Source organism: Oncorhynchus tshawytscha, linkage group LG05 (assembly GCF_018296145.1).
Source record: "Oncorhynchus tshawytscha isolate Ot180627B linkage group LG05, Otsh_v2.0, whole genome shotgun sequence".
Classification (NCBI taxonomy): Eukaryota; Metazoa; Chordata; class Actinopteri; order Salmoniformes; family Salmonidae; genus Oncorhynchus; species Oncorhynchus tshawytscha.
In genome coordinates, this window is record NC_056433.1 from 71,153,678 (window position 1) to 71,167,348 (window position 13,671).

At 41.8% G+C, this 13,671-nt stretch overlaps 1 protein-coding gene across 1 annotated transcript in view; it reads left to right on the forward strand.

Moving 5' to 3' along the window:
* The first annotated feature begins 747 nt into the window (after window positions 1-747).
* LOC112251616 (myosin light chain kinase family member 4) overlaps window positions 748-13,671 on the forward strand; it is a 64,961-nt gene continuing 52,037 nt past the window's right edge. Inside the window, exon 1 of the mRNA XM_042322320.1 lies at window positions 748-1,036. Coding sequence (XP_042178254.1) covers window positions 972-1,036 — 65 coding nt within the window. The 5' untranslated portion in view covers window positions 748-971. The remainder of the gene's footprint in view (window positions 1,037-13,671) is intronic.

Sequence of the window (13,671 nt, forward strand, 5' to 3'; positions counted from 1 at the left end):
AGACGAAAGATACATCATTTGAATACACGCTACAGGATCTATATTCTTATATACATTTTTAAATGTTGATCCTCCCCTGTGGTCAGGCCTTTAAACCCCCATCATCTCTCTTCCTTATTTCAACCACTCTCCAGTTGTCAGCCCTCTCTTAACCTCATCTCCCTTACACCTCTCTTGCTGTCCCCCTCTCCCCTCCCCCTACTCCCCACCCCCTCTCCCCCATTCGGAGACTCATGGCACTTCAGCATTCCAGGCATTCCATTTTAACAAGCCACATTCCCTGGAAGACTTCCTCACTCCCATCTGTCCCTGTTGTCCCAGGAGTGAATGGAGGAGCAGAGAGATAGAGCCTCTTCTTATCTAGTTCATACCCCTCTTGCCTCTCCAGTCCCATCAATCCCTTCGACCCCTTCCCTTCTTTATATCTCCCCTGCCCCTCATGCCCCCTCCCTCCCTTTCCCCACCTCCTGATTCTGTACCCCCTCTACCCCCAATATCCCACTCCCAGGACCTGCCCTTCATGCCCACTCCCTTCTTTGTACACCTCCTCCTACTTTCCCCTCCCTTCCTTCTCTATACCAACACCTGCCCATCTCCTCCTTCCTCCTAACCCATCCTCCCATTATATTACCCCTCCTCCTCTTCCTATCTCCAAGCCTCTTATCCAGTTATACCCCTCCTCCTTGTCCTCCTCCTCCTCACCCCCGCCATACTATAGACTGATGTCCTTCAGGGCCCCACCACAGAGCAGAGTGACTCTTACTCCAGCCCTGTACACTGAGCTATCTCACTGTACACACAGAGAGGAGAGAAGTGGACATCTATAACCTGGTCTGTCCCCCCAGAGCTCACCTGAACACAGAGGTATACACTATAGTGTGACTCTTACTTAGACATCACCACGACTACCACTCACGAAAGGAGAGAGGGACAGGTAAACAGACGGCTGGAGGAAAAAAGGGACCGAATCGATGAGAGATATGGGTGGGAAGGAGAAGAAGACTGTAGGCATTACCAATGTGCCAAAATACCAGGGGTGAGTGTCACTATATCCAATTTGCTTTAACAAATGGACTCAAATGAGACGTGGGGATTTCATTGTCTTGAAATGTACAGCTGTGAAAAAAGTGGGAAAAGAAGACTTTCGATAATGCAAAACAATAATGAAAACAATCAGACCTTTTGATACATTTGCATTCTGGTATGAAATTAGATCAGAGCAAATTACAGTAGTTTTTACCTCTTGTTAGCCTTTTCTGTATATCTCTCTCTGTTATTCTACAGAGGTTCCGTGCAATCTCATGCGTGCACAATAACCATGCTGTGAATGTTAGCACCTCTTTCCCTTTGGTGTTGGTTGCATCCCATGCAAGGTGATAGCTAACAAGAAACACTGCACAAGAACACTCACAGTTTAGCTATCATACATTTAATGGTGCCCCATGAAACATTTTACAGATATTTTTTTAACTATTGGCATACAGGATAGCCCTTAGTGAAGGTTAACCTTGCTATGACCCCAAAAACATTTTTTGCTTGCATGTGAAGTCATTATATTGTTAACATTTCAACTCAAAAATGAGAACCACCAGAAAATCATGAAGGTTCTTCTTTTTTTATACTGTGTACACTGAAGGTAGCCAGCAAGCCACTCTGACAGGAAACAAACTTCAGAACTTAGGGTGGTACATTTTTCTCTATCACAAGGAATCTATTATTTGACCTATCCCTTGTTATCTATATCAAAAACTATATTGGGTACTAGTATATACACGTTAGGAAATTCACATTCAAGATGATATGAAAATAAAAAAAAATTCTATGAATATTTGATGCAAATCAGAATGATTTATCTGACAGCATTGAATCGTTATTGAATGAAACCTTTCATATTCAATAATACCAGATGCTGTATAGGCTACTTCTCAACCTCACTTTTTCAATGTATCATTGTAATTTACTGCAAATAATGAATGAGCAAATGAGTGGAATAACAACACTTACAACGCAGACTGTACAACATCAACAACAACACTTACAACGCAGACTGTACAACATCAACAACAACAACACAACGCAGACTGTACAACATCAACAACAGCAACACTTACAATGCAGACTGTACAACATCAACAACAACAACACAACGCAGACTGTACAACATCAACAACAACAACAACATCAGCAACACTTACAACAGACAACACATCAACAACAACAATGCAGACTGTACAACATCAACAACAACAACAGACACAACACAGACTGTACAACATCAACAACAACACTTACAATGCAGACTGTACAACATCAACAACAACAACACAACGCAGACTGTACAACATCAACAACAGCAACACTTACAATGCAGACTGTACAACATCAACAACAACAACACAACGCAGACTGTACAACATCAACAACAGCAACACTTACAATGCAGACTGTACAACATCAACAACAACAACACAACGCAGACTGTACAACATCAACAACAGCAACACTTACAATGCAGACTGTACAACATCAACAACAACAACACAACGCAGACTGTACAACATCAACAACAACAACACAACGCAGACTGTACAACATCAACAACAACAACACAACGCAGACTGTACAACATCAACAACAGCAACACTTACAATGCAGACTGTACAACATCAACAACAACAACACTTACAGCTGCTACAGTTTACATGTCCACACAGAGAGATAAATGTGCAGAGGTTTACACCAGGGAGATGTGAGATGTGACTTTCCACCGTGATTATTTTTGGTAATGCTGAAATGGGCGTACTAAAAGAAGGACTGTCTGCTTTGTTTTCTGCTGTTGAACGGAAAAGTACATTGGGTGGGACGAGGAGAGGGGTACAGTTACACTCTTCTGCAAGGTTGCTTGGCTGTCGCTGGTGTGAAGGATGGGGAAAGAGTTTGTTTGTGTGTGTGTGTGTGTATGAGAGAGAGAGACAGGCTGCTAAGAAGGATAGCTTCATGGCCTATATAAAATATTCATAAAAAGAATTGCACACAGTCACACACACACACACACACACACACACACACACACACACACACACACACACACACACACACACACACACACACACACACACACACACACACACACACACACACACACACACACACACACACACAGTAAGCCTACAGAGCTGGGATTGGGTTCTGGAGGACTTGGTTGTTGTAATCGTATACACCCCCAGTCCAGACCTTCAGTAAGAGTAATGGCGATGACACTGTGATACTTTGACCATGGCGAATTCAGCTTTAGACACGATCAAAGCAGCGACGTGTGTGTGTGTGTGTGTGTGTGTATGGAATGTTGTTGGCATGGATGGAGAAAATAATCCTGCTGATGGCTCATATATTATATTCTCTTTAATTACAATTAACTTAACAATAATTTGTTAGGTGGACTCTGTCATAGTGTCAGTTAGAGAGAGAGTGTGACACAATCACACATATCCTCTTAGAGGACCTATAGTAATTAAAGAGAGGGAACAAGCACCATCTACTTGACCTCATTGGGTATCTTTCTGGCAAACTTGTTGGTGTTTGGAGAGTGTGGTCAATTAGTACCAGGGTAGTTGGAGATCTACGTGTTGATCTCTGGCTAAAAGCCTTGGAGCTTTCAGTCAGATCTCCACATCTCTCTGGGCCAAAACTGCCTTCAAATACTATTTGAAATAATTTGAAATACTTTATATGTGGTTGATTGAGTTTGCCTGTTGCAATGGAACCAATATAAAAGTCCTAAAAGTGCAAACCCATCCAGCTGGCACTCAAAACAGGCTAAGGCAAACCCCTTTAAAGTTTTTGAAAGATTTCAAATACTGTTTGAACCTAGGCTTGACCATGAGAGGTGGTTGCCACACAACTGAACCTTGACTACAAAAACAACAACACTCAGACTGAGACTGTGTCAAAGTTTGCACCCTATTCCCTATATAGTGCACTACTTTTGACCAGGACCCATAGGGTACACACACACGCACACACACACACACACACACACACACACACACACACACACACACACACACACACACACACACACACACACACACACACACACACACACACACACAACAAGTCCGTCTCTCTAGCCTGAAGTTATGTGTTTGTCACTGGCTATGTTTATGTTTGCCTGTATCCCACTAGTATGTATCTGTATGTCCTTTCATGGTCATGCCAACTGGACTGGGTCAGTGACGTTCAGACATGACCCATTCTCTCACTCCTTCATTCTGAATGACCTCAGAGCTTGGTTTAGTTGAGAGATTGTTTCCATGTAGAGCAGGGGTTTCAAACTCATTGTCTAGCTTTCATTTGGGTGATTAGTAGCGAGTCAAGATACTGTATGAATACAGGTCCATTATCTTTTCTATACAGTTTCGATTTTGTTTAAGTTATTTTAAAGTACACTATATATACAAAAGTATGTGGACACCCCTTCAAATTAGTAGATTCGGCTATTCAAGCCACACCATTGCTGACAGGTGTATAATGTGAGGCTGCGTGATGAATCACGCTTCACAATCGAGCAGTCTGACAGACAAATCTGCATTTGGCGGATGCCAGGAGAAAGCTATCTGCCCCAATGCATAGTAAAGTAATGTTTGGTGGAGTAGGAATAATGGTCTGGGGCTGTGTTTCATGGTTCGGGCTAGGCCCCTTAGTTCCAGTGAAGGGAAATCTTAACTGTACAGCATACAATGAGATTCTAGATGATTCTTTTGCTTCCAACTTTGTGGCAACAGTTAAGGAAATGTTTTCTCCTGGATTTATTTACACTTGCTATAACAAAGGGGTTGAATACTTATCGACTAAAGACATTTCAGCGTTTCATTCATTTAATTAATTTCAAAATGTTTCTGAAAACATAATTACACTTTGACATTATGGGGTATTGTGTGTAGGTCAGTATCCCAAAAATCTAAATTTAATACATTTTAAATTCAGGCTGTAACACAACAAAATGTGGAAAAAGTTAAGGGGTGTGAATATTTTCTAAAGGCCCTGTAGCTAGTGACGTCAGCCTTGCGTGCTTGCTGATCAACACATGCGCACACACAAACACACACATGCACAAACAAACAAACGCACGCATGCAGACACACACACACACACACTCACAGTTATAGAGATCCACACACCATGGGGTCCTTTGACAGAGCCACGCTACTTAACCTTTGGGAAAGGCGTACCGCTAGCGCCCGGCCTCGACAACATCCGGTGAAATTGCAGAGTGCGAAATTCAAAAACACAACATTCGTAATATTAAACACTCATGAAAATACAAGGGTTATACATCGGTTAAAAGCTTAACTTCTTGTTAATCCAGCCGTTTTGTCAGATTTCAAAAAGGCTTTACGGCGAAAGCATACCATGCGATTATCTGAGAACAGAGCCCCACATACAAAAGCATTAAAAACATTTTCCAACCAAGCAGATGCATCACGAAAGGTAGAAATAGCGATAAAATAAATCACTTACCTTTGAAGATCTTTCTCTGTTTGCAATCCCAAGGGTCCAAGCTACATCACAAATGGTTGTTTTAATCGGTAAAGTCCTTCTTTATATCCTAAAAAAGTCAGATTATTTGGCGCGCTTTATTCAATAATCCACCTGTTTCACCTCGTTCAAAATGCTTACAAAATGAATCCCAAACATTACCAATAAACTTGGTCCAAACAAGTCAAACAACGTTTCTAATCAATCCTCAGGTACCCTAATATGTAAATAAACAATCAAATTTAAGATGGGGAATAGTATATTCATTACCGGAGATAAATAACCAAGTGCGCGCCCTCACCAGAGCGCGCCAAACATTTTCCAACTAAGCAGATGCATCACAAAAGTCAGAAATAGCGATAAAATAAATAATTTACCTTTGAAGATCTTCCTCCGTTTGCAATGCAAAGGGTCCCAGCTACATCACAAATGGTCGTTTTGTTCGATAAAGTCCTTCTTTATATCCCAAAAAGTCAGTTTAGTTGGTGCGCTTGACTCAGTAATCCACCGGTTTCCCTCGTTCAAAATGCATACAAATGAATCCCGTAAATTATCATTAAACTTCTTCCAAACAGGTCAAACAATGATCCTAATCAATCCTCAGGTATCCTAATATGTAAATAAACTATCAAATTTAAGATTGGGAATAGTATATTCATTACCGGAGATAAATAACGAAGTGCGCACCCTCATCGGAATGTGCTACAAACACTACAGCCAAAATGGGAGTCACTTACAAAAACTACAAACTCTAGCTCATTTTTCAAAAAACAAGCCTGAAACTTCTTCTAAAGACTGTTGACATCTAGTGAAAGCCCTAGGAACTGCAATCTGGGAGGTATTCCTTTTATATTCCCATTGCCAGCCATTGTAATCAGTGGTGAGCTGGAAAAAAAACAATTCTGGATGGATTGTCCTCCGGTTTTCGCCTGCCATATCAGTTTTGTTATACTCACATTCATTATTTTAATAGTTCTGGAAACTTTTGAGTGTTTTCTATCCAATACTACTAATTATATGCATATCCTAGCTTCTGGGCCTGAGTAACAGGCAGTTTACTTTGTGCACCTCATTCATCCAAACTTCCGAATACTGCACCCTATCCTGAAGAAGTTTTAATGTTAAGTAATTGAGAATAACTGTGGATTTACATAGAGACAGGGAATGTGAATGAGTCAGTTCTACTCACACGCAAAGTGTGGACTAAACAGAAAAAAGTAATTTAATAGAATGTATTAGATTATGTAATTTGCTAAGTGAGATTGTGATCCTGGAGGTTGGGTTTCATTTCCACTGATGCCTCACAAAGAACATGATGTCCTATTTGTTTCCTACAGGGTGGAGAGACAGTGGGAGGTGTTTTCAACAAGATTAAAGGGTATGATTGCCCATCTCAAGGACTCAATCGATTGAGAATAATGTAATTTAAAGGTCCCTAGTTGTTGTTTGGAGCAGTCAAGTCCCCAAGTCATGCTATAAATAAGAATTTGTTCTTAACTGACTTGCCTAGTTAAATAATGGCAACCAACACAACAGAGGAATTGATTATGTTTAGCATGGCAACCAACACAACAGAGGAATTGATTATGTTTAGCATGGCAACCAACACAACAGAGGAAATTATTATGTTTGGCATGGCAACCAACACAACAGGAATTGATTATGTTTAGCATGGCAACCAACACAACAGAGAAATTGATTATGTTTAGCATGGCAACCAACACAACAGGAATTGATTATGTTTAGCATGGCAACCAACACAACAGAGGAATTGATTATGTTTAGCATGGCAACCAACACGACAGAGGAATTGATTATGTTTGGCATGGCAAATAAACACAACAGAGGAATTGATTATGTGTAGCATGGCAACCAACACAACAGAGGAATTGGCTATGTTTGGCATGGCAACCAACACAACAGAAGAATTGATTATGTTTAGCATGGCAACCAACACAACAGAGGAATTGATTATGTTTGGCATGGCAACCAACACAACAGAGGAATTGATTATGTTTAGCATGGCAACCAACACAACAGAGGAATTGATTATGTTTAGCATGGCAACCAACATGACAGAGGAATTGATTATGTTTAGCATGGCAACCAACATGACAGAGGAATTGACTATGTTTGGCATGACAACCAACATGACAGAGGAATTGGCTATGTTTGGCATGACAACCAACATGACAGAGGAATTGGCTATGTTTGGCATGACAACCAACATGACAGAGGAATTGGCTATGTTAGGCATGGCAACCAACATGACAGAGGAATTGGCTAAAGCACAAACAGATCTGCAACTAAGCTAAACAACCTCAACGACTGGTGCCATTTGATGTCCTAGATTGCCTTGTCATGGACTGTTCACTCTGGGGAAATGCTGTGTCTCCATGCTGGATCCCACACCTGTTTCCCTCCGCTTTGTCTTAACCCACCCTGTCAGTGTCTTACCCCCTGTCAGCCATTCCAGTCCCTGGTCCCTGGTCCCCGGTCCCCGAATGCAATTTAATAAGTCTGAGTCCCAAATGGTACACCGGCTATTCCCTATAGCGCAGAAGTTTTGACCAGGGCCCATAGGGTGCCATTTTGGACTAAGTATTAAAAGCTTGGCTATTTCCAGGCCAGATCAACTACTCTTGTGTTCCACATCGCAAGAACAGCCTTCTTGACAGAAATCAAAGGCAACATACAGCATACAGTGCAGTAGTGTATGATAATTTCCTGATCATTAAATTCCACTTGTTAGCATTATAATCCTAATCACCATTTATTATGAGTATCACAATCCACACCTGAAACCCCCTGAAGACTTCTTCCAGTATAAAAAGATGGAAGGGAAATCTGATGCCGTGGGCTTGCATTGCGATATGTTTTGACGGACATGTCTGCACTCATCACTGTCCTCCTGTAGCACACTGCATTTCAGCTACGGAGGTTAAGCTATGCACAGAGCTTCATATCACCCTTCACACTATCTGTCTGTCTGTCTGTCTGTCGTTCCCTCTCTCGCTCTCTCTCTCTTTCCCCTCTCTCTCGCTCTCTCTCTCTTCCCCCTACTCTCTCCCTCTTTCTCTCTGGCTCTCTCTCTCTCCCCCTTTCCCTCTCCCTCTCTCTTTCCATCTCTCTCTCCCCCTCTCTCTTTCCATCTCTCTCTCCCCCTTTCTCTCCCTCTCCCTCTCTCTCTCTCTGGCTCTCTCTCTCTCCCCCTTTCTCTCAATTCAATTAAATTCAATTAAATTCAAGGGCTTTATTGGCATGGGAAACATGTGTTAACATTGCCAAAGCAAGTGAGGTAGATAATATATAAAGTGAAATAAACAATAAAAATGAACAGTAAACATTACACATACAGAAGTTTCAAAACAATAAAGACATTACAAATGTCATATTATATATACAGTGTTTTAACAATGTACAAATGGTAAAGGACACAAGATAAAATAAATAAGCATAAATATGGGTTGTATTTACAACGGTGTGTGTTCTTCACTGGTTGCCCTTTTCTTGTGGCAACAGGTCACAAATCTTGCTGCTGTGATGGCACACTGTGGAATTTCACCCAGTAGATATGGGAGTTTTTCAAAATTGGATTTGTTTTCGAATTCTTTGTGGATCTGTGTAATCTGAGGGAAATATGTTTCTCTAATATGGTCATACATTGGGCAGGAGGTTAGGAAGTGCAGCTCAGTTTCCACCTCATTTTGTGGGCAGTGTGCACTCTCTCTCTCTCTCTGGCTCTCTCTCTCTCCCCCCCTTTCCCTCTCCCTCTCTCTTTCCATCTCTCTCTCCCTCTTTTATGCTCTCTCCCTCTCGCTCTCTCTCTCCCTCTTTTACGTTCTCTCCCTCTCGCCCTCTCTCTACCTCCCTATCTCGCTCTCTCTCGTTTTCTCCCTCTCTCTCGCCCTCATTCGCAGGTGCGCCTGCACCATGCACACACGCATGCACGCACACACACGCTCACACACACATAGAAACACACACTTAAATGCACATACTCATGGACGTACAGAAATACACACCCTGTGTCTCTGTCTTTATGGTGTCTTTACGAGGTATGAGGCACACGCAGCTCTTCCTATCAGTTACACAGAGGGGATTATACAGTGGAAGACAGAGGACCTCTTCTGCTATCTGTGTTATGGACAGGGATAAATAAGGGGCAGATTAGAAAAACACACAAACTGATGCATAGCTGAACCACACACGTAGCATGCACGCACACGCACACACATCATGAAACACAAACTACAGCATTGTCTCACACATTTCTATCCAAACACCAATCCTATCTTTAGCACTTTGTTACTATCCCACATTCTACTAGACTACTGTTCACCATGCTACCAGATGACTGTACACCACTCTACCAGACTACTGTACCCCACTCTACCAGACTACTGTACACCACTCTACCAGAATACTGTACCCCACTCTACCAGACTACTGTACACCACTCTACCAGACTACTATACACCACTCTACCAGACTACTCTACCCCACTTTACCAGACTACTGTACCCCACTCTACCAGATTACTGTACAACACTCTACCAGACTACTGTACACCACTCTACCAGACTACTATACACCACACTACTGTACACCACTCTACCAGACTACTGTACACCACTCTACTGTACACCGCTCTACCAGACTACTGTACACCACTCTACCCGACTACTGTACAACACTCGACCAGACTACTGTACACCACTCTACCAGACTACTGTACACCACTCTACTGTACACAACTCTTCCAGACTACTGTACACCACTCTAGCAGACTACTGTACACCACTCTACCAGACTACTGTACAGCCTGCCTGCCTTCCTTTAACAGCTAACCCCTCTGTCCGTAACTTTTGACTTCCCACCACTCTGCCTCTCTGATGCTCCAAAAATAACCCCATTTAAAGCGGGTGACCCTACACCCCCCTGGGGTGACTCTCCACCCCCTGCCAGGAACACTGAGGTCCTAGATGTTCTCTGATGTCTGTTCAGGGCAGCCGTCGGCCCTGTAAATAAGGCATGCAAATGCTGCTATAAATTCTCCTTTAACCCCTAACCCCTCTGTCCATAGCCTTTAACCCCTAACCACTCTGTCCATAGCCTTTTACCCCTAACCCCTGTGTCTACAGCATTTAACCCCTAACCCCTCTATCCATAGCCTTTAACCCCTAACCCCTCTGTCCATAGCCTTTAACCCTTAACCCCTCTATCCATAACCTTTTACCCCTAACCACTCTGTCCATAGCTTTTAACCCCTAACCCCTCTGTCCATAGCCTTTAACCCCTAACCCCTGTGTATACAGCCTTTAACCCCTAACCCCTCTGTCCATAGCTTTTAACCCCTAACCCCTTTGTCCATTGCCTTTAACCCCTAACCCCTCTGTCCATAGCCTTTAACCCCTAACCCTTCTGTCCATTGCCTTTAACCCCTAACCCCTCTGTCCATAGTCTTTAACCCCTAACCGCTGTGTCTACAGCCTTTAACCCCTAACCCCTCTGTCCATAGCCTTTAACCCCTAACCCCTCTGTCCATAGTCTTTAACCCCTAACCCCTCTGTCCATAGTCTTTACCCTCCCACCCCTCTGCCCCTCTGATGTCCCCATAAGGCATGAAAATGCTGCTTTTAATATACTATTAAAAACAGCCCAAAAAAAACAGACAGGCGGCTGGTCAGGGTTGTAGCCGGGTAGAAGCTTCAAGTTATTAGAGTTTGTTCTTCAGTGAGAGCTGTCACTGTCTTGACTGCTGGTATGTTGATGGTTTCCTCTCCAGCAGTGTCTTCCTAGTCGTTTAGTTAAACCACAAACATTATCACCTCCTCGAAGGAATCCATTTCTTAATCATCATCTACATTCTGACACCTCAATTCCACTTCATCTCCATACCCTCCTCTAGTAACCCATTCTGGTAACCTATTCTAGTAACTCATTCTGGTAACCTATTCTAGTAACCCATTCTGGTAACCTATTCTAGTAACCCATTCTGGTAACCTATTCTAGTAACTCATTCTGGTAACCTATTCTAGTAACCCATTCTGGTAACCTATTCTAGTAACCCATTCTGGTAACCTATTCTAGTAACTCATTCTGGTAACCTATTCTAGTAACCCATTCTGGTAACCTATTCTAGTAACCCATTCTGGTAACCTATTCTAGTAACCCATTCTGGTAACCTATTCTAGTAACTCATTCTGGTAACCTATTCTAGTAACCCATTCTGGTAACCTATTCTAGTAACCCATTCTGGTAACCTATTCTAGTAACCCATTCTGGTAACCTATTCTAGTAACCCATTCTGGTAACCTATTCTAGTAACCCATTCTGGTAACCTATTCTAGTAACCCATTCTGGTGACCTATTCTGGTAACTCATTCTGGTAACCTCTTCTAGTAACCCATTCTGGTAACCTATTCTAGTAACTCATTCTGGTAACCTATTCTAGTAACTCATTCTGGTAACCTATTCTAGTAACCCATTCTGGTAACCTATTCTAGTAACCCATTCTGGTAACCTATTCTAGTAACTCATTCTGGTAACCTATTCTAGTAACCCATTCTGGTAACCTATTCTAGTAACCCATTCTGGTAACCTATTCTAGTAACCCATTCTGGTAACCTATTCTAGTAACCCATTCTGGTAACCTATTCTAGTAACTCATTCTGGTAACCTATTCTAGTAACTCATTCTGGTAACCTATTCTAGTAACCCATTCTGGTAACCTATTCTAGTAACCCATTCTGGTAACCTATTCTAGTAACTCATTCTGGTAACCTATTCTAGTAACCCATTCTGGTAACCTATTCTAGTAACCCATTCTGGTAACCTATTCTAGTAACCCATTCTGGTAACCTATTCTAGTAACCCATTCTGGTAACCTATTCTAGTAACCCATTCTGGTAACCTATTCTAGTAACTCATTCTGGTAACCTATTCTAGTAACCCATTCTGGTAACCTATTCTAGTAACCCATTCTGGTAACCTATTCTAGTAACCCATTCTGGTAACCTATTCTGGTAACCCATTCTGGTAACCTATTCTAGTAACCCATTCTGGTAACCTATTCTAGTAACCCATTCTGGTAACCTATTCTAGTAACCCATTCTGGTAACCTATTCTAGTAACCCATTCTGGTAACCTATTCTAGTAACCCATTCTGGTAACCTATTCTAGTAACCCATTCTGGTAACCTATTCTAGTAACTCATTCTGGTAACCTATTCTAGTAACCCATTCTGGTAACCTATTCTAGTAACCCATTCTGGTAACCTATTCTAGTAACCCATTCTGGTAACCTATTCTGGTAACCCATTCTGGTAACCTATTCTAGTAACTCATTCTGGTAACCTATTCTAGTAACCCATTCTGGTAACCTATTCTAGTAACTCATTCTGGTAACCTATTCTAGTAACCCATTCTGGTAACCTATTCTAGTAACCCATTCTGGTAACCTATTCTAGTAACTCATTCTGGTAACCTATTCTAGTAACCCATTCTGGTAACCTATTCTAGTAACCCATTCTGGTAACCTATTCTGGTAACCCATTCTGGTAACCTATTCTAGTAACTCATTCTGGTAACCTATTCTAGTAACCCATTCTGGTAACCTATTCTGGTAACCCATTCTGGTAACCTATTCTAGTAACTCATTCTGGTAACCTATTCTAGTAACCCATTCTGGTAACCTATTCTAGTAACTCATTCTGGTAACCTATTCTAGTAACCCATTCTGGTAACCTATTCTAGTAACCCATTCTGGTAACCTATTCTAGTAACCCATTCTGGTAACCTATTCTGGTAACCCATTCTGGTAACCTATTCTAGTAACCCATTCTGGTAACCTATTCTAGTAACCCATTCTGGTAACCTATTCTAGTAACCCATTCTGGTAACCTATTCTAGTAACCCATTCTGGTAACCTATTCTAGTAACCCATTCTGGTAACCTATTCTAGTAACCCATTCTGGTAACCTATTCTAGTAACTCATTCTGGTAACCTATTCTAGTAACCCATTCTGGTAACCTATTCTAGTAACCCATTCTGGTAACCTATTCTAGTAACCCATTCTGGTAACCTATTCTGGTAACCCATTCTGGTAACCTATTCTAGTAACTCATTCTG